Below are 26,487 nucleotides of genomic sequence, written 5' to 3'. Positions count from 1 at the left end.
TTATATGTAATGACTGTAGTAATCAGTTTATTACACAGATTAATCATTCTTGAACGTACAAGCTCCAAGGGAGCAGCTGGGTCTTTAAATATACACAAGTCTGTCAAATGAATTTTTACCCTTACATCCAGAAAGACCTAAGCCATTAAAAACTTAAGAAAATAAGAGCTATTAGCTATGTTAATTGAGAAAACACATACAAACCAAAATTATGAAAGGGAGGGGAAGGGGCAGGGGGAGACTTGTAATAAAATCAACATCACTTGATGCACTAATAGCTCCAATGCATTTAAGTTCTGACCAGTTAAACTCAGACTTTTAAACACAGGATGTAGGTACAATTTGATCTTATTGGTCATACATTTACCTTAGTAGGTCCTTCAGAATAAAATACAGAACAGCTTTAAGTTCTTCACATTTTTTTCATTACAGTTATGAGTTTAAAAGGATTCCATTTTTAAAAAGCATCCTCTTGAATCATTAAAAATCCCCAGAAACACAAGAAACAATTTATTCTTCCCCTCTCCCTCCATGGTTGGTTTCAGTGCCCAATTGAAATCTCTTAGGAATGCTTTTATGCTCACAACTAGACTTTGATAGAAGAACTGGCTTTTGACACACATTTCTTTGCTAGGAGTCAATGTTGGTATGGAATACAGTATTTCGTTGTTCCAAGTGGGTACAACACGCAGCACTGCTGTATCAGGTAAACATGTGCACAGGGGAAGATGAGGCGTGGGCTCATAGAAAGCAGTCAAATGGAAATCAAAAGGACTTTCTCTTTCAGAGTTCCCCTATCTTTATTTGTAGAGGTTATCCAATAATTTCTTTAATTACATCGCATACTTCTGAGTCCATTCTCGAGCTATTCTGTTGTACCTGTATATGTACATATATATATATAAAGATGATTAATAATAGGTAAGCTTCACCAAACATCAAAGCAGCTAATAAAAATAACATCTGTAGATGTAATATGCTAAATAAATAATCACATCCACTCCAACACTGTTTTTAGAATAACAAGCAGAAATGTTTTTGATGTCTCCTATCAACAGTTAAGAATATTTAAAAAAAAAAATTCCCAAAACCCTACACACTGCCTGATGAACCTTTCCTAACACACCCACAAATGAGCATATTGTATTTTACATTTTTGATCTCACTTTACCTCAGTTATGAACTTCATGCAGTACATTTCACAGGTTGCAAAGCATGAAATCTAGTCATGTTCGATTTCTTTTAATGTTAGTAAAATAAAAATATAAGGATTACTTTACAGATTAACTATCTGTTTGAATTTTTATTTATAAAGTAATTTAAAATGTGTTCCAATTCTAATGTACTCTGTTATCACCCTATACAATATTCTAGGTCCAGAAGGCCAAAACAGCTACTTTCATTGTGCTCAAGCCTAATTATTTTTCTTTTTCAGGCAATTCTTAATTGCTAAATGTTGCCAATTTCAGTTAGCAGAATTACTGTTTAGTGGTACAGCAGTAATGACACAGGAAGAATAATGTAGCTGTAATAGTGCATGGGAAATTATTTCTTTGAAATGGAACCAATAGAACCTCAAAGTTTTCCCAGTAAAACTAACTGGAGTATTCACCGTTATTAATCATGCCACATCTCATGTAGTATTTTTTGTTCACCTACCACCACCTGAATCATGTGTCTTGTGATAGAAGTTTAAGTTGTTCCTCCCTCTGCAGCCTAAAAGCAGAAACTGAAAGGCCTAAGAGAGGCAATTGTAAAATAATGTGTAAAAGTACAAATTTTAATGACTAGAATTTTAATGGATTAATCAATCTGGTTGAGGAGTAAACCTTATTCCTAACTAATAATTATCAGATATTTTAAAGCTGAAAATACAAAGCTGCTAACAGAAGACATTACTCTTGAGCAAGAAAAAAACATCGCTAGTATCAGGTACATAGTCACAAATTAAAATATTCTCCTTATTCTAAAAAAACAATCTAACCATTTTATTTTTTTAAGATGTTTAACTACCATACTCACTTTTCTCTATCTGTTTTGTAGATCCGTGCAATCTCAGGCACTAAAGGATCATCTGGATTGGGATCACACAACAGAGAACAGATGGACAAAAGTACTAGAGGGAATAAAACACAACATTTAGGATTTAAATCCCGCCTAAAGATTTTGCTGGTCATTGTCTGAACAAACAATATTTAATTTCCTTTCAGGATCCCTAAAGGAGATTTAAGTCAATCATTTTCATGGGTTTTAAAATTTGGATGAGATAAATGTCTTTCTTATTTGACAAGCTACTTTCTACAAATGCCTCCCTTATTCCCCTTGTACATACAATACTGGAGTTAGACACACCAAATTTGCAGACCAATACAAAAGTGAACTCTGAAATAGTGACAGTTTTGCCAACCCTAGAACAAGCACTAATCACTGTTTATGACAGTTTCTTCTGATTGGTGATAGAGAATGCGTTAAATTCATCTACTGCCCAAGAAGGCAGGACAATCTCATACATACATGGCTCTTTTTCATACAGTCTGTCAGTGATAAGACAGACTGGGACAAAACAAGGGGAAGATAAGCCACTGAAAAATCATTAACTTTAGGAAATGAGAGGAGTCTGTTTCAAAATAATCATTATAGAAATTATATAAAAGACACATTGGAAAGTGAGAGGACTATCAGCCTGGAAATCTACCTGACCAAAATGATACCTATGAAAACCACAATTTTCAGGGACATCAAGCTGAGAAAAAAGAATTGAGGATTTTTGAGAACAATATGTAGGTTTCACCATAAATATCTGTATGCATAGGCATGTTTAGAAATGAGGAATCCTTTGAATTCCCTCTGAGTATTTGATAGTAGAATGAGATTCAAGGCAATACTTACTTAGTTACAATATGTAAAAATCAAGGATAATGCCATGTTTGTCTACACAAGATATCTGGTTGAAAACCCCATCTACAGCCCACGTTGGAAAAAAGAAACTACCTGTGTAAGCCAACTGCCTTGTGTTCAGCATTAACAAATAAGGTTCTCCAATGGATCTCATATATTCTTCGAGTAAAATATTTTTTGAATGGTTTGGTATACTCAAGTTGGACATTTCTCAGCAACCAGGCAGCTAATTGCAGCAATTCAGGTTGGATGTAGAAAAATGCAGGCGTTGGTGGAGAAATATTGAGACTCAATGATATAGCCTATATCCTCCACTGCTAAATCACTTCTGATTCTCTTTAGCACCCTTGCAATTAGCAGAAATTATGGGAAGGCACTTGGAAATCTATTCTGTCATGAGGAAGAGAAGCTACCCACAACTTATGTTCAGAAAAGAATTTATTGTATGTATGTACCTATGTATGCATGTATGAAAGTATGTATGTACTATATATCCTGCAACAATCAGTTCAAGAACATAAGCAGTGCCCCACTGGATTAAATCACTGGCCCATATAATCCAGTAGTCAACTCTCAGCAGTCAAGAAGCTAGTTTGTAGAATCGGAGATCCCTTTGATAAGAAAGCTAAGACTGATTTCTTTGAGTGTGACTAGCAGATGTCTTTTTCTTTCTTTTTTTTAGTTCTCCTGTATTTTTCTTAGGAATGGAAGACATGATTTTCCTTTTATCTTTGGTTTTCCAGATATCCTTAAGGACTTTGTTGCCTCTGAGACACTTCCATCCAAACTTGCCTTGAAGGTTGTCTCAACTACCCAATAAAGCAGAGAAATCTTCTACCGTAGAACAGCAATTGCAGCGGTTTTAGATAACGAGAAATGCTTTCCTCTATAATGTCAGCCATAAAGGAAAACATTTCACATGGTTTAATAAGCCCTTTATGGAACTCAAATCTATCTAGATCTTCAGCATCCAGCAGATCCTCCAGTTACACAATAAAAATCCTGGCAGAGAAAGAAGTGACAGAGCCTTTTAAACAGGGACTTGCAGCTCAATGCATTTTCTTAAGGCAATACTGAGTATTTTTTTTTTTCAGAATCTCTTAAAAGAGCATCTCCAATATTGGGGGTACCGGGATGCTAGAAGAAAACCTTAAAACTATTTGCTGATATTCATTATATATATTATCACTAACTTGATTGCTTTTTTTCTAAAGGACAGTCTGATTCCACCTTAACTATTTTGTTAAGAACCGATAAAAAAGGTTAAATAGGAAAGTTTCAGAATAATTTATGTCTGAATTTTGACTGAATTGTATGTGACTAATGCTGTCTTGGGACCAAGATCTAAGACTGCTATTATTTTATACAGCAAGAGGACAATTTTACTATGCTATTATTCTATGTTAGTAGAAGTATAACCACTTCCCTTCCTTTCTACAAACTGGGAATAGAAATAGAACAGAAATTGGGAAACAATAGAAACTTGGAAAACCCTACCTAAGGGAAAATGAAGGTCAGGGTTCTACATTCAATTATCAGTGTGCAAATCTTTAGATTTATTGGTTAGCTTTTACGATTTTATGGGTTTTGGCTCATAAGAAAATGAAGGTGGTAAAGGCAAAAAAATCAAGAAAAACTTTTTTTTCTTATGGAAACTTTTAGTTACATAAAATCTGAGTAATCTTGCCTAATTGTTTAATCTGATCTATGAAGGACAGAGCCAATATTTAAAATTAAATGGAGATCTGATTTTTAGTCTTATAACATTAAGACAGCAGCATCATTTTACTGTTTCCAACCTCCAAGTGGTGAGGTAGTGCCACCTATTGGTGAACTTGAACTTATTTTATTGCAAATGCAAGGATAGTTAAGGCAGAACTCCTTCCCAAAACATTTAGCACCAGGATTCTGCATGCAAGGTCGAACACCCAACATAAGATCAAGAATCGTAACAGTATGGACAGTTTCTAAGAATTAAATTCCACATTGCATTGGCACATCGATTTTTGCAGGTTAAACTACAGTAAGTCATTAATTGTGGCTTAAAGCTACCAAGTTTTGTCTGACATTTTTTGTCACTGGTTTGACTACTTTGATGTAATAAACAAAAATTATTAAGAGACCTGTGCCCTAGTCTTTTAATTATAAGGAGAGGTGGGAAGCTCAACAGATCAGAAAAACGTACAACTCTATTTGCTCTCAAGATTGAAATGTGTCAATACAGGATGAGAAAACACATTTAGCCTTGGGCAAGCACATGAAAAAAATAAGAAGAGTATAGAGGCACTAACAGCTGACTTTAACTATATGACCGTCCCTTCTTAAGCAACTGAAGAGTTTAACCCATATTTGGATGTCTCCAAGCACCAGAGAGTAAGAATTTCTATTGTACAAGAGTTGGAATAAGAAAAGAGAGGGTGTTAGATGTCAAACATATTTGAATAAATAAAGTCACAATTGTAAAACTAGACCAGACCAGGTCTAATTAGTACCAAACATAATAAAAGTAAATCATTCTTTTAGGTAAATCAAAACAACTTTATTTTGTAAACATATACAGATAAACAAAGCTTGATGACATCATTGCCTGACTGAAAAGTATCAGAAACTATAAGATTTTTTTTAATTTATAAAATGTCTTAATATATTTCTTTTCTTTAAAATAAAACATTGTAAGATAAAACAATTTTTCTCTATAGAGTTTGAAATTTGGTTTAAAATTAAGTTATTTACTAAGAGAATCTACATAAAATATTGTTATACAACATTATGAGTTGCATAATTGCTGTACAACATAATCATATGTGCAGTTAATATAACATCAATGTGCAATACTGTGGCATATTACAAACTTTAGAAAGCCAGAGAATTACAACCAACAAAAAGAACTGAGTATGCACATTTAAATGCAACAGTTTACAGATAAAGCTACTTAATTTTTCCAGAACCTCTCCACAAATTTACTGAACACCTGAAAGTTTAAAAATGAGCAAAGGATTATGTATGCAACCATGCTTATGCAATCTGAAAATCATAAAGCAAGATTCTAATTTGTTGAATGAAATGTGCTCATACTGACATTGCAATATTTCAACCAATGTTGAAATATATTTTAAGCATAAGAAAATGTTACAGAAGGGATACGCTAATTTAAAGGAGTATTCTAGAAATTAGTTGTTCCCTTTCTCCCATAAGGACTCAGAAAAACGTCTGTTTGTTCTCCTTGATGTTGGCGTTAATAAAAGAATCAAATCTAAATGAATTTTTCATGGTAAGAACAGACTCTCTTCATATTGTTTTTATGGGGATTTATTTAAAATTTTTCAAAAATATATTTAATTTGCAACATAGGGGGTTAGCTATACTGAGCACGATTATAAGACATCTTCTTTTGTGGCGTGAAAAACAAAGAAGCAATAGGTGGTCCTAAGTTTTCCTATTTTTCTATTGCTGAGTGTTCCAGCACATTTAAAATGAAGTACTTTTACTCTGAACTTGATACAAAATTTATGTGCACCATTTTGTGCATATGCTTGCAACAATGCTGTTGCATTGTTAAAACAACTGCATATTTTGAATATTTATTTGATAATAAAATAATTACTAAACAGAGCTTGGAATTCATTTTAACAGAATATTTAACCCACACAATGCTCTTTACTGCTTGCTGCCTTTTTTATCCTAATTTAATATTTCTGGTTATGAGATTTTTTTAAAAAATAGATCCAAATAATATATATAATTAAAACTAAATACTAATGTTTCAGTTACAAAACAGAAATACAAAACTTGCTCACAAAACCAAAGCAAAGGCATACATGAGAACAAGATAAAACTACGGTAAATTGATTTAATATAATTAAAAGGTGCTTTAAATTCTGAATTGGTTGCAAGTAGGAAATTAAAGAATAAAGACAGCTGCATATGTATCATTGTCTCTAGAAATATATCCATGTGAAGTAAAAGCTCTTTTACTTACCTTTTGAAATAGTTAATGCTGGAGACCATTGCGACCGTAGAATATCAAGACAAATACTGCCATTACTGTTAATATTTGGATGGTAAATTCTTGTCGTAAATGCAACCTGTTAAAAATAAAATATCTTCTTGGTTTACAATACCCAGCATAAGTTATATCAACTATGTTAATATGTAAAAAGTTCCTTACCTTAGGCGGTTTAAAGGGGTAATCTGTTGGAAAGTGAATTGTCAAGAAGAACACCCCACCCTGATAGGGACTGTCATTCTGCAAAGACAAAGCTATTAGAAGATGATATAAGATATTTGCCTCTTTCATAATTAAAATTGGAAGGCTACTTACTGGTCCCATTATTGTTGCTTGCCAGTGAAACACTAGAAGAAAGAAGAAGTGAAAGCTTGACTAAGACACTTAAAACTAAAGTTCCTCTCTTTACAACCCCAGCCATTTTAAGCCATAATATGGCTTAATGGCAAAGTAATGTGCTAGCATTCTGATTACATTTAGTGGTTTCTAGATTATGAACAATTTCATGCATGGTCTAATTGTAGCATATCTTGTTAAGTACGGCTACTTCTTCTAGGAACAAACAGAAATAGAAACCAGGAAAAGTGTCTTTCCTCTGGCAAGTTCTGAAAAGAAGTCATAGTCCATGCCTTTGGCAAGGTGCTAAAGAAACCAGAGATGGAACCATTTGTTGTTTACTACCGTATATGCCAGCGTATAAGACGACTTCCGGAAGCACTAAACTCAGCGCCAAAGACAGGGGTCATCTTATACGCCAAGTCGTCTTATACGCCGGAAATACTGGTAGTTTCCGGCGTATAAGACGACGTTCTAGGAAGGCGACCCGGCGATAAAGACGGGGGTCGTCTTATACGCCGGGTCGCCTAATACGCCGGCATATACGGTACTTAGATCTAACTTAGAGGAGATGCCAGTGAGTGCTATCAGACTAGTATATCCCAGTACATTGATTTGTTGCTAAACCACATTACGAGTTAGCATGATCTTAGCACTGTTTCCCTGCCACCATCAATAGGTTCTGCTGACCTGATAATTAGTACACAAATAATTGGAGAAATGGAGATCCCAGGCATCCAAACTGTTCACAATTTAAATTTAATGTGTGGCTTCTGTCATACTATATGAGATTGGTGACTCTATTAATTAATTAAAATAAATGTGAGAAACAAATAAACCAACTTAGTGTAGGCGATTTGCAGGAAATACATCTTCCATTGAAATATTGCAATTAGAGGTCAATTTGATTAGTAGCATACTGTATAGGTATTTTATTCAGTGCTTGTCAGCACACTGCTGTTTGGACAGAGATGGTTTCTATTTGGTATATGAAACAGTAACTCCCAAAGAAGCGCTTTTATACTACCACTCAAACAGATTTAAGATCATAAACATATCCGAACATCTCCAGTTACTAAATTTACTATACATTTATAATACAGGTAGTTCTCGCTTACCGACCACACATTCAGTGATTGTTTAAAGTTACAAAGGTGCTGAACAAGTGGTGCTTATGACCAGTCCTCTAAGTTCCAGCACCCCTACAGTCACATGATCATGATTTAGGAGCCTGACAACCAGCAGGCACTTATCAGTTGCAGCATGCCACACTCATATTGATCACAATTTGTGATCTTCTTTGCCATCTTCCCACAAGCGAAGTCAATGGGAAAGCTGGCAGGGAAAATTGCAAGTCGCTCTGTTACATCCCCACTTCTCCCTGACCTTGCATGCACAGGCATAAAACTCTAGTGCGGCCTGCAGCTGGCTGCCCAGGGCCTCTCCCGCTCCACCCACCTGCAGCATCCCCATGCTCCTCACCTGAGACTCCTGCCGCTTCCTGCATGATTTGGGATTATAACAGCAACCAGGATTGCCTAGACTGCTGTAACTAAGTGATGCAGTTATATGATACAATCCCGATCCCAATTGCCACTGTAACCCAAGGACTACCTGTACAAAATTAGTTTTTAAATAGAGACAATTTTAAGATATATGGCTGTGATTGCTCAAGATCAAAATTAAGGATTCTTCTGTAAGTCTTTTAAGAACAGAAATCCACTGAATCCATTTTATGTCTTAGGAAAAGTGGAAGTAGGTAGTTTCAATGCAATTTATTAACCACATGTTTTGGTTCCAAGCTGACTGAACCAGCAATGTGTGATGGTATGTGTTCTGATGGTATAAGCGACTCTGATGGCCCTCACTGGCTTACAATGCTTTGCATTTAAAATAGAAGTCTAATATGTATACAGTTAGGATTCTTCTTATTGCCCAAGAAAATCCTAACCCAAAGCCTTTTCCTTTTACAGATACTTACTGTCATCTCCAACAGGCCCTGCTGAACACTGTGCCGGAGGATCACGTGCCAGATCATTCAGCTCCTAAAAACCAGTCACACTAGATTAAAATATAGTCATTTTATCTCACAGAAAGGCATACAATATACTATAGCATTATTTTATTATTGAATTTTATTAAACATAAAGGAAAATGCATAACATAATTAATGAAACAATCTTCAGAGGATTACTGTATATAAGTTCTTATTACCCTCCTCCATCACTCCCGGCTTAAAAATACAATGGACATCCCATTTGGATGTCCAACTGTTTAGAAAAACAACCCAAATGATCCCATAATGTATTAAATAATTTGCTCCAGTTTGCACATGTATCTTACCATCAGCATTTTGTATTTACACATTTGTTTTTTAACCCATCTTTTCCCCAAATAACTCAAGGAAGCACCTACTACTCTCCACTCCCATCTCCCCCACTTTTCTCACAAAATATTCGCAATGGCCCTAGCAAAACCGTTCTCAAAATTCATGTCCATTTGATGAATATAAATCTGCTCCAACTTGAACTCTGACCAAGCAAGGTAGACAATGAGGCCTGGGACACAGTCTGATGATATAATCAGGGCTGAGTTTAAATCAATGGTTCACGAGGAAATGGACCGAGTTCTCTGGGCTGTCAGCTTGGCACTTGTTTATTGGATCTGGGCCCTTCTGTTGCTATAAAGGTGGTCAGAGAGTGACCTGCAGTTGGGTCTCTGATGTGCTGTCAGCTTCTTTGCAGGAGGGAAGCTTTGGCCAGAAAGGACTTCACACAGCTTCTTCTCACAGATGCACCCTCTTTACACTGAGAGGCCATTCAGACAGTCACGCATGCTTTGACCACCTTGACTACTGTATCATGCTCTACATAGGGCTGCCCTTGAATCTTCAACTGGTCTGGAATGTGGTCAGTGATGAGCATGCCTCAGTATATACCCATGTAAACCCCTGAAATGCATGAGTTGCACTGGCTGCCACTTTGCTTCTGGATGAAATTCAAGGTGCTGGTCATTATCTTAAAAAAAACCCTACATAGCATAGGACCATGTATTCTTTCAGAGTGCTATCTCCCATAATATCTGCTAGGCTGATCTGACCAATAGGGCTGGTACACTCCAGGTTCCTTCAATTAAACAATGCCATTCATAGAGACCCAAGAAACATGCCTTCTCTGCTAGAGCACTTGCTCTCTAGAGATTCCACCGGAGATATGGAACCAACCAGCTAGTATTTCAGAGAGCCCTGACGACCTGACTTTTCTCCCAGGTCTTTGGCAAGATTGACTGAAACCGTCTTCTGAGTAATCTGGATTTGCTTGGTTCTTGCCCAGATTGTGCCATCTTTTGTTCGTTACCATTGGCTTATTTTTTTTCCCTGCATGTTTTATTTATGAATTGCTCAGAGTTGGTAAGCATTGGACAGTGTAAAATTAAATAAATAAGTACATAAATATGGACTGAAATTGGATCTTCCCCAATCCTAGTTCTTACCCTTCTACCATACTGACTGGTCAGTCAACAAATAATCTAGCTGTGTCTCTTTATTGTTGCTAATAAAATGCCGATATCTGACATTTTCCGTAAGATTCTTCTCTAAATAAATGTAGCAATACATGCTTCCTATACAATAGATTACCATTTCCACTACAGGTAGTCTTCAACCTATAACCAGTCGCTTACCGTCCAAAGTTATGACAGACTCCCCCACCCAAGCAACTTATGAGCTACTTTGTTACAGCCACTGCTGCGCCCTTGCAGTAATTCGTCCTTACGACCAATCACAGGGATGCTGCAGTGGGCCTCACATCCCAACCCACTCTCCATAAGTCTTGGATCTGCTTCCCCCTGCCCCCCACTGGGTCTGGACTAATGCATTAATTTTGCAACCACTGTGTTTATTTAACAACTGCCGCAGGCTCCATCAATGGTATCTTGAGGACTACCTGTAGTTTGTTCATTTAAATTACCGTATTTTCCGGTGTATAAGACGACTTTCTAGAGCCTGAAAATCTTCTCAAAAGTCAGGGGTCGTCTTATACACAGGAATATACGGGTAGCTGTTCTCTGAATTTAAAACCAATCTGCCCCCTAGTGGCCAGCCCTATTTTTTTTACAGAAATAAGCACTAACAGGACAAAGCTTTCTAGCAGCAAAGGAGCTCCTATTGTGCTCATCTATAAACAGAAATTCAATATTGTACTGTATTTTCTGGCGTATAAGATGACTTTCTAAAGCCTGAAAATCTTCTCAAAAGTTGGGGGTCATCTTATACGCCCAGTCGCCTTATACGCCGGAATATACGGTATGAACGGTTTTTGTAAACTTTAAAACTAATTGCATACAGAACTAGTTTTTCTGATTCTTCCAAGAATCTGATAAAATAGAACATCTCAAAATCATTCTGATCAAATTATATTTAACTTTCACAATATAAAAATGTGGGTATTTGAATTTATATACAGGTAGTCCTTGACTTACAACAGTTCATTTAGTGACTGTTCAAAGTTACAACGGCACTGAAAAAAGTGACTTATGACCATTTTTCATAGTTATGGTCTTTGCAGCATCCCCATGATCATGTGATCAAAATTCAGATGCTTGGCAACTGGTTTATATTTCTGTCCGTTGCTGTGTCCCAAGATCATGAGATCACCTTTTGCAACTTTCTGACAAGCAAAGTCAATGGGGAAGCCAGATTTACTTAACAACCTATCAAATGCAATGATTCACTTAACAACTGAGACAAGAAAGGTCGTAAAATGGGAGACATTTTACTTAACTCACTTAACAGCAACAGAAATTTGGAGCTCAATTGTGGTCATAAGTCAAGGACTACCTATATTTGTAACTAATCAACCACCTGAATTCCCGTTACATAAACTGAATTGAATTTGCATTTTCAGTTGACATTTAAAAAAGGTCACAAACTTTCTTTGAAGTTCCTTCTTGTTTGAACATAGAAATGCAAAAGTGCAACCATGGGTCTCATACAATGCACAGTATGTATTTGCAACCAAACCCCAAATTCAATCTATTATTTTTCATATTCTGGGTTTTAACAGATTTTAAAGGCAAAAGAAAATGACATAAGCTTTGCAGAGATTTACAGCACACTTTCATGCCTAAAAGCCGCCCTGCCTCTTCCAAAATTGAGCCAAATGTGGGACCTATTTTTGGACTGCAACCATTCACAGTGCCATGCAGTAATGCCAAGCTGCTCGTATTTAATGTGTGGAGCTATTTTATATCATAAAAATGATAGCTAAATATGGTACAGAAATGTAGTTCCTACTTTCAGTTATGAAATCTAGTCTTAAAACAAAAGTTATAAACAGACATATAAGTCACACGCTACAGAGATGCATATTATTTTATCTTGATTTAAAAAAAAAAACTGCAACATTTGAATAGATATCTTTTCTACAAATGTTCAACATTTGTTTCCTCCACATACAAATAAGTTAAAATATTGACCTACATAAGGGGTGTCAAACTGCCGGCCCGTGGGCCATATGCGTCATGATGAAACCACGCCCACCCCATTGCCGGCAATGGGGAAAAAGTTCCAATACGTCACGTAACATCGCGAGTTTGACATGTCTGACCTACATTAACCACAAAATGTTAAGAAAAAGTAGTTTGGTCAATGCAAGATAAAGAATTATCATTTTGGAAGGAATCCTGAAACTCTAAAATCTAAACGATTTTGTGGTACGTGTCCTTGACTTACAACTCTAAGGGAGCCTGGAATTTCCACTGTATGTCGTGATGGTCACGTATCAAGGCACCCACATGAATGACCCAATTTTATGGGGGGGTTTTGGCAGTTGTAGAACAAACACAGTGGTCATAAAGTAAAGGGTCTTGCTATCTCCTCTGCTAATTTCCCCAATGACTTTGCTTATGGGAAGCTAGCAGGGAAGGTTGCAAGTGGTCATCATGTGACAGCAGAAGACTGTCAGAAGTTGGAATGACCTTTAATGGAACCACCTCATTTAACCCCCCCCCTTCCTGGTTTCCCCAATGCAATCGTTAAACGGGACAGCCTTTAACTGAACAGCCTCACTTAACAACACCCCATTCCTATTCTTCCCAATGCAATCTTTAAATGAACACACAGGACATTAAGTGAAACGTGGGAGGTCTCAAGGATCGAGGAAGCCCTGGAAGGCCGATTGTAGGCACAAGGCCACCTGCCTTGGGCCATCCCTCACTCCAAGATACCCTGTGCTCTGCTTCCCACCCCTGGGGACCCACATAGTCCTTAGGCCTCCTATAAAGCCTTCGACTACATACCATGACATCTGAATAATACAAGAGCTAAATTCAATGCCTTATTCTTTTGCTCTTTTCCTGTTATAATTCTCAGCAAAAAAAAATCATAGAAAGTTTGAGCACACAACAAATGTGAAAGCACAATAAAAATATGCCTCGTCAACGGCTATTCTAAGACAAGCCATTACAAAAATACATTACAGGTAGTCCTTGACTTACAACCATTTGTTTAGTGCAGTGTTTCTCAACCTTGACAATTTTAAGGCATGTGGACTTCAACTCCCAGAATTCCACAGCCAGCAATGTTTAGTGACTGTTTGAAGTTTACACTGACACTGAAAAAAGTGACTTATGACTATGCAGCATCCCCGAGATCAAGTGATCCAAATTTGGTTGCTTGGCAATTGGCTCCTATTTATGATGGTGCAGTGTCCTGGGGTCATGTGATCACCTTTTACGACCTTCCGACAAGCAAAATGAAGCCGGATTCACTTAACAATTATATTACTAATTTAACAACTGCAGTGATTCGCTTAACAACTGTGGCAAGAAAGGTCGTAAAATATTGGGCTCAATTGTGGTCATAAGTCAAGGACTATCTGTACAAAACTCCTGTTCTCCCTGGGAAGGCAGGATGAGAATTAAGATATATGAATTCATCTTCTCCAGAAACAGGAAGTGTGTTTGATAAATCCTTCTTTAAAAGCGAGATAGGAACAGTTATCTTATCCAAGTTATTCCCTTCCACTGAAAGAGAGCTTCTAATAAGAAGAATTTGTCACTTAGCAAGAGTTTTTTTTTATTCTTGGTTCAAAAATATTATAATAAAAATTCTATTTGTTTCTCTAGAACACAGGTCGGCAACCTGCGGCTCCGGAGCCGCATGCGGCTCTTTGGGCCTTCCCCTGTGGCTCCCAGCCTCCTCTGCCTTTGCAGAGAGAGACAGAGACAGAGAGGCAATTGCACTTCCCTGCTTCTCTCTCTGTTTGTGTGTCTGGGTGTGTGTGTGTGTGTTTTGTGTGTGTGTGTGTGTGTATTTGTAAAAGAGAGTGCACTCACAGTGTTCTCCGAGGAGCTGAAAAGCTTTCTGGGCGGAGCTCCTCCCTTTGCTGCGTCTCTGAAGGAAGCAGGAAGCAGGAAGGGCAGGAGAGAGCTAGCTAGCCCAGCTAGGCTGACTCAGGAATTCTGGGAGTTGAAGTCCATGAGTCATAAAAGAGACGAGGTTGCCTACCCCGGAGGTTGTTGGACAACAGCTTGTAGCTTGCCAGGTGAGCAGCAGATAGGAGGGGGGGGGGAGAAAGAGAGAGAGAGGGAGAGAGAGAGAGTGGGGGAAGAGGAGTGGCAGACCAAGGGCAGATAGAGAGGGAGGGAGAGAGAGACCCTTTTGACATCTAAAATGAAGATAACACTGCATATATCCTTTTTTTACCTGTGTGTGTATGTAATTTTATTCTCTTAAAGCATTCTCTTGGTGATCATTGTTTTAATAGTATGGATATTCCCAAGAGTCATATTTTTACTTTTATTTTTAATGTGTATATGTGTGTGTGTGTGTGTGTGTGTGTGTGTATACACATATACACATATATACACATACACACACACATACACATACACACACCTATAATAAAGGTAAAAAAGGATATATGCAGTGTTATCTTCATTTTAGATATCAAAAGGGTTTTGCGGCTCCCAGTGTTTTGTTTTTGGTGGGAAACGGGTCCAAGTGGCTCTTTGAGTGTTTTGGGTTGCCTACCCCTGCTCTAGAATGACAAAACTGGTCAGCCACTGATTTACAGGTGGCGTGAGTCATATGAACACCTATCAGTGAAAAATGTTCCTTCAAGATAATCATGTACAGAATTATATCACCAAATAACTAATCTTATGGAAAGATCTAGACCAGTGATTGCGAACTTTTTAAAGACCGAGTGCCCAAATTGCAACCCAAAACCCACTTATGCGTCTTCAGGTGCCAGGTGGGTGTGGCACATTGGGTGGGTATGGCCCATTGGGTGGGTGTGGCCCATTGGGTGGGCACGGCTGTGGTGGTAACGGCAGACTGGTTGAGACTAAAAAGTTCAATCAATCAATTCCAACTTTACAAGATTTTTTTTCCCACGAGAAGTTGAAATTGACTGATTGATTGAACTTTTTTTTTTTGTGCACATGGCGGAGGCCTAAAGCGAAAAGGTTTTATAAAACCCAGCTGATGGCCTACGACTGGGGTGACGGTGCAAGTGCCCACAGAGAAGGCTGTGAGTGCCACCTCTGGCACCCATGCCATAGGTTCGCCACCACTGATCTAGACACTATTTCTGGCTTGTCTCTTTATAGGACACAAAGAAATACATAAAGTACAAAATAAGTCAGCTGCTAACTTTTTATATTGCTACAAACTTCTAGACAAAGAATGAAACTGAAATCAACTCACTGTTAAGAATTCCTATTTTAAAAAATAACTATGATTGTATGAAACAATTCATACTCATGCATGAACTCCAAGGTCATACTTCAGTTCCATGGGACAATTTACCTGGAGAAACTGGTAAAATATTGTATTTTACTTTTATTGCTGAGAAGAGCACAAAACAGAATGCAGTGCCCACATTTGTGTTCCTTTGACTTTGATACTAATAGAGCTAAAAAGAATTATTAAAGTAATGTTCTCAGAAAAATGAGGATCATTTGTATATTTGCAGAGAATTCTCTGTTATCTCCCTTTTTTTGCTATGGGTGGTCTATATGAATAGAGGTGTGAGTGGAACATTTTAGCTCATGGCTTCCCAAAGGCTTTAGAACAGCTCTTGGAGCTACTGCCATCAATTTCAACAACCCAGAACATTTATATTTATAAGAAATAGAAAGACAAACATGCAGCTGGACATTTAATTAATTCCATAGCCAGAAATGTTACACTGCCCTGTATCTCACTACAAACTATTATTAAAGTCTACTCAAATTATAACCAGTGGTGCAAATTAATGTGTCACGTGGCACTCAAGCCAAATAACAAGTTCTTTGAATTGCTAATGCTCCACTCAACTCTTTAGGTGCTGGTCCACACTGTACATACATATGGAGAGTACCAGGATTGAGGAAATTAAGACAGTGATGAGGATTTTCCAAAGATTTGCCACTCTCCTAAATATTTAAGTATGATTTAGCAGGTTCTGAGTATTTTGTATACAAAATTGTGAATATATTAATTTTTAAGCGCTTTATAAATTATAGCACAATCTAGAGTAGCTGCACTGAAATCACTGATTTAAAAAACAGAACAAAACAAAAACATGTAAAGCAGTTTAAGTGTTGTGCTAAAAATCTGGACTTTACTTGGAAATTATTTTTGTTGGGTCAACATGTAAGCCTGATAGTCCAGTAACACATACAGCACTTATCACTTTATGTAATTAATATTCAATGAGAATATTAGAGGTAGAGGACAGGAAGACCTGGAGGAACATTGTCCATGGGGTCGCGATGGGTCGGACACGACTTCGCAATTAACAACAACAACATTCAATGAGAAAAAAAAATGAAGGGATTGAAAATACCTAATTTTAGCACACCTGAGGAGCTTTTTTTAAACAGATAACTTCTAAAAGAAACAATTGCCATTCTTATATTGCTATTGCTTCTGACAGGTGGGTACTGTAACATTTCTACTGAGGACTTGGATTTGGAATGTTCCCTCTCCAAACTTTTCATACACTTCTAATAATGTCCATTGGAAGACAACTGAGGAATCTCAATGAAGCAGCACAAGTACCATTTTGGTAGCAGAAATAGAGACAAATGCCAGAATTACAACTGGTTAGAAAAAATTCTCCCCCAACTACTCTAACCTGTACAATCTAACACAGTGGTTCTCAACCTTTTTAATGTCGCGACCCCCAACCGGTTGTAAGTCAAGGACTACTCAACCGGTCGTAAGTCAAGGACTACTCAACTGGTGCAGCACCGTTTGCAGAATGGGACTTTTGGTGGGCTCAGCAGGGCAGAGACAGCCTGGACAATTCCTATTGGCTTTTGAGACTCTATTCAAGAGAGTCTATTCTATTGGCTTTCGAAAGCCAATAGAATAAAAGGGAGTAGCACAGCTAAGGAAAAGGGGAAAAAATGGCGGACTGCGTTGTTTGGCGACCCCCGTGAAATGGTCGTTCGACCCCAAATGGGGTCCCGACCCACAGGTTGAGAACCACTGATCTAACACTTATTCTAGGAGAAACATGTACAACACTAATTCTACAAAAGGTCCCAGCTTGCCCATGGAAGTAATGAGTAATGAAACAGTGGTTTCATTTCCCCTGCATACCCCAAAACCTCCCACCTTGATCCCAGAACAGCAAAACAATGGAGTACCTTTGACAGTACATTTATATATACAGTAACTTTATTTATATATATTTCTATCCCTTTCACATGGAACACATTTTGATGTGTGAAACTATGTCTATGTAAATAACCTTCTAATTAGCATGGCCTGATTTTCTACGTTTAAATCACAAATAAGTTTAATGCTTCTTGAACAATGTGCATACTATTTCACTGCCATGCAACTGATTAATTATTTAAATCCTACTCTTCATCCAGAGTTGTTTACAGACTAAAAACAAGACAATTAGACACACCAAGAAATGCACTAGACCAGGAGAGGGCAAGCTTTGGTAGTTGGGAGCTGCCATTTTATTTATGTAGGGCAGGCTGCAGCAGGTAGGATGGTGAAGCAATGTCACAAACAAGGTGATGAGACCAGGATTTCCAAATGTGACTGTTTGTTTTCATTTTAGGGGTGTGTTAAGCCTAAAAATGAAGCTGCCACCACTTCCCACTTAAAACCAGCAGGAAATCACATCTGGGTTTGGCAGCACAATTTAACGAGGCTTGAGTTGCCCACCCCTCTAGACATATAACATGGTAGTAGTTTGGCACAGAAGATATAATTATAAAGTATAAGAAGTGTAAACATAAAGGGAAAAAACTGAAGTTATGGTTGTATTTATATTTGGCTCTTCCTTCAAAAACAGTGTAGAATACAATCACAAAAATAGTATCTGAAATCCTTCATAGATGTATTTAGAAAATAGTCCCCTCAAACTGAGAGCTACATGTTTCAAAAATAATTGTCTGGAATTAAGTCAAGAGGTATTAACCAAGACAAAACAGTGCTTGACCATAAGATGGATCTTGTCTTAACTGGTTTGTAACATCAGACAGTTTTTATTTCTGAATGACATAAACATCATTGAAGAGGTGAGAATTTTCAACCTCTTCATACCAGCTGTAACATAATAAAGCTTCTATATATTAATTCACCTTTAAAATGTCTAGATTTGATTTTTATCAATTCACAAATAAGCCCAATACCATGCATAATTTGGGATATGCTGTTCTGAAGCAGAACACCAAACGTTTACAGGATTAGTCTTCTGTGGAGGAAGGGTGCCTTTTCATATCATAAAATGAGAGCATCTACCTTCGAGAAACAGAAATCATCAATTACATTAGCGCACAACCTTTGGAAATGAAAAAGTTACAATGAATATGAAAGGCATGAATTCACCAATAGAAAGTTGGGCAGAAATTTCTGGGAGGCTGTTTTTTTAATTGTAATATGTCTATTTTCTAGTTTACATGATCCATTTGTGTTTCTAATATCTAAATTAAACTAATGAGTTTTCAACAACCATAATCAAAGACAGCTCCATGGCTGAAAATAACAGGCTTGGGGAAAGGGGGATAGGTTACCCACTGCTGAATTATACATTTACATTCCATCTCTAGAAATCCATTGATGGAATTGTCTTCCTTAATGTTGTTGTGGAGATATTATATTTTTGTCCTTTTTGTGTTACGTTTTAAGTTACCTTAGGTTTGAGAAGAAAAAAAACTCATTTTCCTTTGTTCTATTCAAGATCAAGTTGAGTTTTAGAAAAGAACGCTTTTGCCTCCAAATTTTTTCTTTCTTGTTCCTTTATCTTTGAATATCTCTCCGTGTTTTTCCATTTTCATTCTTACCCATTCTGAACATTTCTGGATCTTTTCCTCCCACTTAAGAGATACTAGAGGGATTACAACTCTCAAATGGAGTTCAACTGACTTTTACCTGATTACAAGCATGCATTTTTAAATTTCCTATTTATACTTCTCAAGGTTTTTAAAGAGCCAGTGGCTTAATGTATGAATCGTTATGTCTTGCATTGTACATGATTATCTGTGACAGCTCAGGTTCTTGATCATTTGAAGCATAACAGAGTATCCCCCCTTTGCCATTATTTCTATTATTTCCTCTCTTCTAGTTTTCACTGTCCTAAAGCTTTTAAGGCTTACCTATGTATTAGAAATTATTTGAAGCTTATATCAAAGAGTTATAAAGAGGAAGGCAAGAGATAATTTTCTGTGTTATACTTCTACCTATTTTGGAATTTAAAATAAAAGTGCCATTGCTTTTTACTCTGCCTATATATACTATTTTTTATCAATGTCTAATGATGATTTGTATGTTGACTGTCATAACTGTCAAAATATTTTAGCTTTAAAAAAAACTTGATGCAAGCAATCCTAAATACTGTTTTTACCACAGAAGTGTGGAAACTGTATTTTTTATACACAGAATAATGCATTTCAATCAACACTTTTCTTTTATTAATTAAATCTGCAGTAAACATATGTGCAAATAACATATTATATGTGCAATACTGGGTAATCTTTTCAAAATGATATACTAGCTATACCTATAGCTACTAGCTACATACTGCTACACTATACTAGGAATGCATAGGCAAAAAAAATACACTACTTTGTTTCTAGGCATCCTACTATGTCTGAAAACAATTAAACCGGAAATTCAAAAGAAAAATATTAAGTATCTTCTAAAGTTTTCTTTCAGAATACATGTTACAAATTAAGCCTCAAATGACTTTAAGACCTGAAATTCAAAGAAAGTCACAAAGTAACATTGTTACTCCATACAATTAGGATACTGTATATACAATCTGTAATTTATCTGGGGAGAAAACTCCCTATTTTATAACATATAAAATATCTTGAAATATTTAGTGTGAGAATTATTCAAGCATATTAGACCTGGAACATGGTGGCAAATACTATACACTAATCAGTTAGACTTTTCTTGGTCTTCATATGCCTCACATTCCTTCATTTACTATACAAATGAAAAATTGAAGATTTCAAAATACAGAAATGCTACCAAGACATGAATTAACATGAGAAAACAATGAGGAGCTTGCTCCATTCACTTTCTGAATGCCATGAAAGTGAAAATAAAACTTCAGAATAAACAGCTATGGACCTTGCAGATACCAATTCTGATTAGCAATATATTTATTTAGTATTTTCCATGTTACTGTTGACAGAAAGAATGTAAATTAATTTTTAAAGGAATAAATGTAACTACTTATTACATTATACTTGCAGCCATACAAATTCCATTCTTCTTCCTTTGATGTATTATAGGAAATATAGATTTCTTCCATGTTGTATCTAAAATGCTCTTAAATCAAGATAAACTTAAAACAGAAAGAATAGTTTTAGTTCCCATTTATCAACTATAAAGTTCAAAATACTTTGTATCTTAAAATCAAACAATCTGCAGTTTTGTTTCTCACAATGTATGTATACACATATTTTTTAGATAAAACTTTCCTAGGGCTCCCCTTATGACAATGTTCAGATTGTTTAGGGGAAAACAATTGACTTGATTACTCTTTGTCAATTATCCTTTTTAACATAATTTTAATATGTATTTCTTATTTTTCAAGCAGAAATAGAATATGCTATATGTATTAATCCCTCAATGGAAGGAATTATATATGCTCTCTCCTTAAAAGTATCCAAACTTTTCATACCAGGCAGAAGTTCCTGCAAGTCCCTATTTCTTCCAAACATCACAGCAAAAGAATCTTGAAGTAGAGAGATCAATATGCTGCTGAGTGACACTTTTATCAGATGTCAGTCAATCCAATTGGATACCTGCACTTATGCAAACTTGAGATAAGCATCTTTACGGCGATGCCTTGGCTTCTGCTCTGAGGACAGTTCTATTTAATTTTTTTTTTAGCCCAGCTTCATTTGGCTTAAGTGCCATCAAGTTGGTGGCACTAGACAGATATCTGGATAGCTTCCCCCCTGAATGATCCATCTTCAACTTAGCCTTTTAATTTGAATCTTTTCTGAGCTTATCTATCTAAAACAGTAATTAGAAGCAGGGGGAAATTAGTATTCTGTGCACTTTGAACTACAGTATTAATCCAATTAACAGACTTGAATAGTAAATAATGAAAATCTTAAGTTTTCTTGTTGGATACTAAAGATGAATAGGCAGTGTTCACTGATTTTCACTATTACAACACTTTATAATGAGGCATTATATAATCTTGAGATAAAGTTTGCCAACATAAACAGAAAGGAAAAAGAAATTCAAGATAACTTTTTTCCAAAAAGAATAGAAACAAAAGATAGTTACATCTCTAAGAAAATCAAATCAATGAACTGGGCAATTCTGTTTAAAGCAGGAGGGCAAAGTGAAGGAACAAATAAAAACAATACTGGTTTGGATGTTTCAGTACTGCTTGACCAACCAGAATCTCTTCCAAAAGGAAAAATATGTTTCAATGGCATCAAGTAGTAGTGAACTTCCATTAACTTAGCATCTATGGAAGACAATCTATCCCAAGCAGTTTCTTTCAGAAAATTCATGGCTTAACCCACTGATCATTTTCTTCCTCAAAGGGCAGAAGAAAGAATAAGACTTGACACTAATCAGTAAGACTTAGATGAAGAACCAGAAAGTATTGGGATTATTGGAAAGTGGAATATAGGGCATTTTGGCCTATTTGCAGATATTTTGATCTGTTTTCTAATGAGATGAAAGCTTTGTCTCTCTTCTGATTTTTTAAAAAATAATTGCATTTTAGTACACTTTCCAATTTCTGTGTTTGTGGTTTTTGTTGGATATCCATGAAGGTTCTATGAGACATTGAGAGACAGCTGAGTTTTTCAGAATATTATCAGTTTCGGGCCAAGTATAATTATGTCTTCTACAATGCTTTATGAAGGACAAAATGTAGTCAGATTCCCACCACTCATTTCGGTTGGGAAGAAGCAGCATGTGTGAAAATGGATGCCAAGGAGAATGAAGAATCTGGGAATGAGGGAGAAGCAAAAAGAGGAAAGGTTAGCATAAAGTGTTATATGTTTAAGCTGTTGTCTTCTATTGAATTAACAATAGAATTAGACAGAGTACGAAAACAAACAAAAAAGCCAAGAATGCAAATTTATAAACAATATTAAGCAATAGTTTTTTTAAAAATCAGAAAGGAATTCTGATTTTTTTAAATCATTGCTTACCATTTTTTATACATTTGTATTCCTGGCTTTTTTGTTTGTTTTCGTACTCTACCCAATTCTATTGATAATTTTATTCCACTGTGTCAAATTTTCTTTCTTGATAAATAGCCATGATTTCTGTGTAAGATGGGCTGAGACATTCAGTCACAATGACACAAAACAAATCCTGATTTAGTATTGTGACGAAACAAAGTCACAAATCAGGAAATTCTGACTCAGAAATATCCTAAAAACCTTCTATCAAATTCAACAAATAGTTGTTATATATCTATTTTTTAAAAAATAAAATCAAAATACAGTTGACTTCTCCCTTTCATAAAGGTTTATTCTTAAGTCCAATATTTCAAGAATGGCACAGAATTAACAAATCAATAACTAATGTGTGATTGCTCTTTAGCAGTTAAGTAAGTCAATTATATGCACTAATGAAATCCAAAAGCACATAAAAAGCCTTGCCTATTTCAGCAACCTTTCATAGATCAATATATCAGCTTTTCTAATTTAATCTCTTTAAATACATATGTTAGCTCAAAACTAGAAAAACAGTTTGTAACAGAGAAATAAAAGAATACAGTATTTTAGTTTCTTATTGATGAATGATTTTAGGTTTTATGACCAGACAACTAAAAATATTCAGAATATTTAAACACCCAAAAAATATCAATCAAGCTCCATTTTCATACATTTTAAAGTTAGTGCTTCTCAAATGCAACAAAATATTGTTTAAAAAGCCAATAACACACATTACTATAAAACATAACATCATCAATGCCATTGCAAGATCACCTGGGAGTCTTTACTCCCAGCCATAGCAACCTTAAAGCAAAACTATTTTCCAAAGCAAGGCCTTTTAATAGAAGTAGCATTTTCACCTACTGCTTATTCTACAATGGTGATTCCTATGAGCCCGATTTTGTTATCCAAGAATCCATTAAATTAGTTGTTATATTACCTTGTGTTTATTACTTCCAGTGCTACAAAACCAAGAGCCTAGAACTTTTAACTGATTCCAATTACATCCTGATGTATGAAATTATCATCTGTTTGAACAAAAAAAAAAAAAACCTACCCTGGCAAGTTAGAACAGTGATATCACCAAAATATTCTTCTTGCAATCACAGCAACTAGTTTCTGTACTTACTTCTTTGAAATAAACTCCACTGAGTTCAGTAGAATTCACTCCCAAGAATTGCTTTCCAGGATACTCTTGCTTAGTATGTTGACACCAAATAAACTTTTGATGCAGCAAGACACACAACCGCAGTAATGGAGATATAGAGGCAAAAAGTTGTAAGCATGGAAGCAATAGCGGGAGCAACAACTATTAACATTATTTAAGAGGGCATATCCCTTGGGTAGTGAGGGACGCTGAAGCAGATCTCGGGGTCAGCACTTACTGGCTACAGCGCTTTCCCTTTGTTCATGCAAGTCAACGGAATGGTCCCTTCCCTCGATCGGCACCACGCAAGATGAAGGTACAGATCATCCAAAGTAACTTCTTACGAAGGGATGCCTAAATGCGCACCTGTGGCTACCGGCAAGCCACCAATTCTGAACCCAACTGCTTCGAAGTGTACTGGACGGATGACTTTCGAAACGGTGCTCGAACCCTGTTTCGGTGATGAAAGCGGGTACTTTTTGCAAACCTCCTAATAAAACCTTCCAAGCTGGCCAGGTGCGCCTCTTACAAAACCACGCAAAATCCCAGTCCGGCCGGGGGATGACGGCGTTCATGTCCGAAGACCGACGGTAAGGCAGTTGACCGAGAGAGAGACAGAAAAAGACCTCGCTTGCAACAAAAGGTCTCCTTCCTTCCCGTCGCGAATGCAAGGAAGGTATCGACCCAGCTGGGCCGGAAACTCAACGAGCCCAGGAAATGTTTTCGGGCTTGGAGTTGCCCCGCACCCCCCAACCCCACGGGCGAGAGCGCCGCCCAGGCCATGAAGGAGCGCGAACGGGGGGGGGGGAGAGAAGGAAGAGAGAGGCCCAGTGGTTCACAAGCAGAGCGTTGCCTTCCAGCTCTCCCAGAGATGCCCGAGTGCCCCAGGCCAAGCCGGAGCGAGCTTATGTAAAGCGACAGCACCGAGGATCCCCGCCAGCAACAGCATCGCCAGCATGATCGGGGCCTCCAGCCCAGCCCCTCTGGGCGGCCTACGAGGGCGGGAGAAAACCATGCCTAAGCTGGCCGTCGCACCGAAGGGGCTTCCGGGTTGGCCTTCTGCCGAAGGACTCTCACCTTGTGGATTCTCTTCAGCGCCATCGCGGCGGAGCCTGTGGAGAGAGGCAAGCAGGAAGAAGGAAAGGACGGAGGGGGACTATTTTCCGGCGGCGGAGGGAGCGCAGAAGCTTTTCGGCGGAAGCGGGAGGACAGGTGTGGGTGCCGGCCTGGGGAAGGGGGGGAGCCCGGTGTTCTCTATTGCCTTCTTTCCTGTCGCCCCCACCTCTTTTGCTCGTCTGTCGCCCTTTCACTGCCTGCTCACTTCTCACCGTCGCTCTTCCCCCTTTCTCTCCCCAGCACGCTCGGGCTCTTTCACTGAGTGACTGCCTCACAGAGCAGGGACTGCTCCTTCCGCATCACTCCCCGCGCGAAGTTCTTTATGACGCGATAGGTTAATAGGATTCCTCCGCTAGGAGTCACGCATGCGCTTTTGGATGTTATTCGGCTTGGGGTGCGCGGAGAAGCGTCGTGGTTTTTCACAGGTCGGGAAGCGCCTTATACGCCGCGCGCCCGGGAACAGGCGGCCCGAGATGGCACAAGGCCCTTCGGCCGCGGACAAGTAATTATCCTGAAAAGAGGAAGGCGGACGGAAGGATATTCTCTCCTAGGAGGAGAAAAACGAGAACTCGAGAATTTACCGCGAGATTGTGGAAATAACAGGAACTGTGGCTGGTTGGAACGAAAGAGACGGGGACTCGCAAGTATAGCTGCGTGGAATTTGCTCCTCCTTCGTGATTTGCACGAAAGAACCCCCTTGGCTCACTTAAGAAAGAAAAGGACGCAGTAGTAGATCTTTCCCGTGTATTACTGCTGCTGTTGTAATATATGCACAATCAGAACACTTGTTTTTCTTCGGGTTCAGTTCTGCGCCTTGGGTGTGTAGGGCGAATTAAGGATCATAGTGCACGTTTTTCTACATTCGCTTGAAAAACCAAAATGCTGTTTGGATCTCAAAATGCATTAGATGAATTTATAATGTAAGTTATACTTACATTATAAATGTTCACCAATACCCTGCTGTTCCCCAAGGGGTTTCTAAATTTATGTAGGAAAATCTGGATTCATGGGTACAAGATTGGCAGTACCTGGTTCAACTATAGTAATTGTGAGAAGCATCTGCACATCCAGATAAATCACAGATTAAGCGTAGCCTGGTGTCAGCTCTTCAAAGTAGTCCAGGCAAAAAACCAAAACCATAAATACCAATGCTGTATTTATTGTAAGCTTCTAGGAACAGAATCTTGCAAGTCTGCAAGCACTTCCCCTCCTCCCCTGCCTTTGCTTTCCAGAGAACTAGGTAGGATCCCTTCCGAGATCCTTATTCTACCCCCATTCCTCTTTAGGACTCAGATTTTGTTTACCGGGCCATTGCATAGACTGC

At 37.6% G+C, this 26,487-nt stretch overlaps 1 protein-coding gene and 1 long non-coding RNA gene across 4 annotated transcripts; both read right to left on the bottom strand.

Moving 5' to 3' along the window:
• On the bottom strand, nt 1-25,448 carry UBE2D2 (ubiquitin conjugating enzyme E2 D2). Of its 3 annotated transcripts, none has more exons than XM_039325865.1 (7): nt 25,330-25,448; nt 9,222-9,285; nt 7,220-7,251; nt 7,067-7,144; nt 6,878-6,983; nt 2,023-2,116; nt 1-879 (listed from the first exon to the last, which is right to left on the bottom strand). In XM_039325865.1, coding segments are annotated over exons 2-7 (357 nt in total). In that variant the 5' UTR covers nt 9,223-9,285; nt 25,330-25,448; the 3' UTR covers nt 1-833. The 3 variants fall into 3 exon arrangements, with proteins under 3 accessions (XP_039181799.1, XP_039181797.1, XP_039181798.1); XM_039325863.1 differs by lacking the exon at nt 25,330-25,448 and adding an exon at nt 25,125-25,303; XM_039325864.1 differs by lacking the exons at nt 7,220-7,251; nt 25,330-25,448 and adding an exon at nt 25,125-25,312 and having other exon boundaries at nt 7,067-7,158.
• On the bottom strand, nt 17,629-25,118 carry LOC120300191. The gene is made up of 3 exons (XR_005554584.1): nt 24,030-25,118; nt 22,621-22,682; nt 17,629-21,048 (listed from the first exon to the last, which is right to left on the bottom strand). It is a non-coding gene; the product is annotated as an uncharacterized LOC120300191 (long non-coding RNA).
• Nucleotides 25,449-26,487: the final 1,039 nt, after the last annotated feature.

The sequence above is a fragment of the Crotalus tigris genome, unplaced genomic scaffold (genome assembly GCF_016545835.1).
Source record: "Crotalus tigris isolate CLP2741 ecotype Arizona unplaced genomic scaffold, ASM1654583v1 scf7180000024339.11422700, whole genome shotgun sequence".
Classification (NCBI taxonomy): Eukaryota; Metazoa; Chordata; class Lepidosauria; order Squamata; family Viperidae; genus Crotalus; species Crotalus tigris.
Note: the sequence above shows the minus strand (reverse complement) of the source record. Positions and strands in the feature narration are given on the sequence as shown.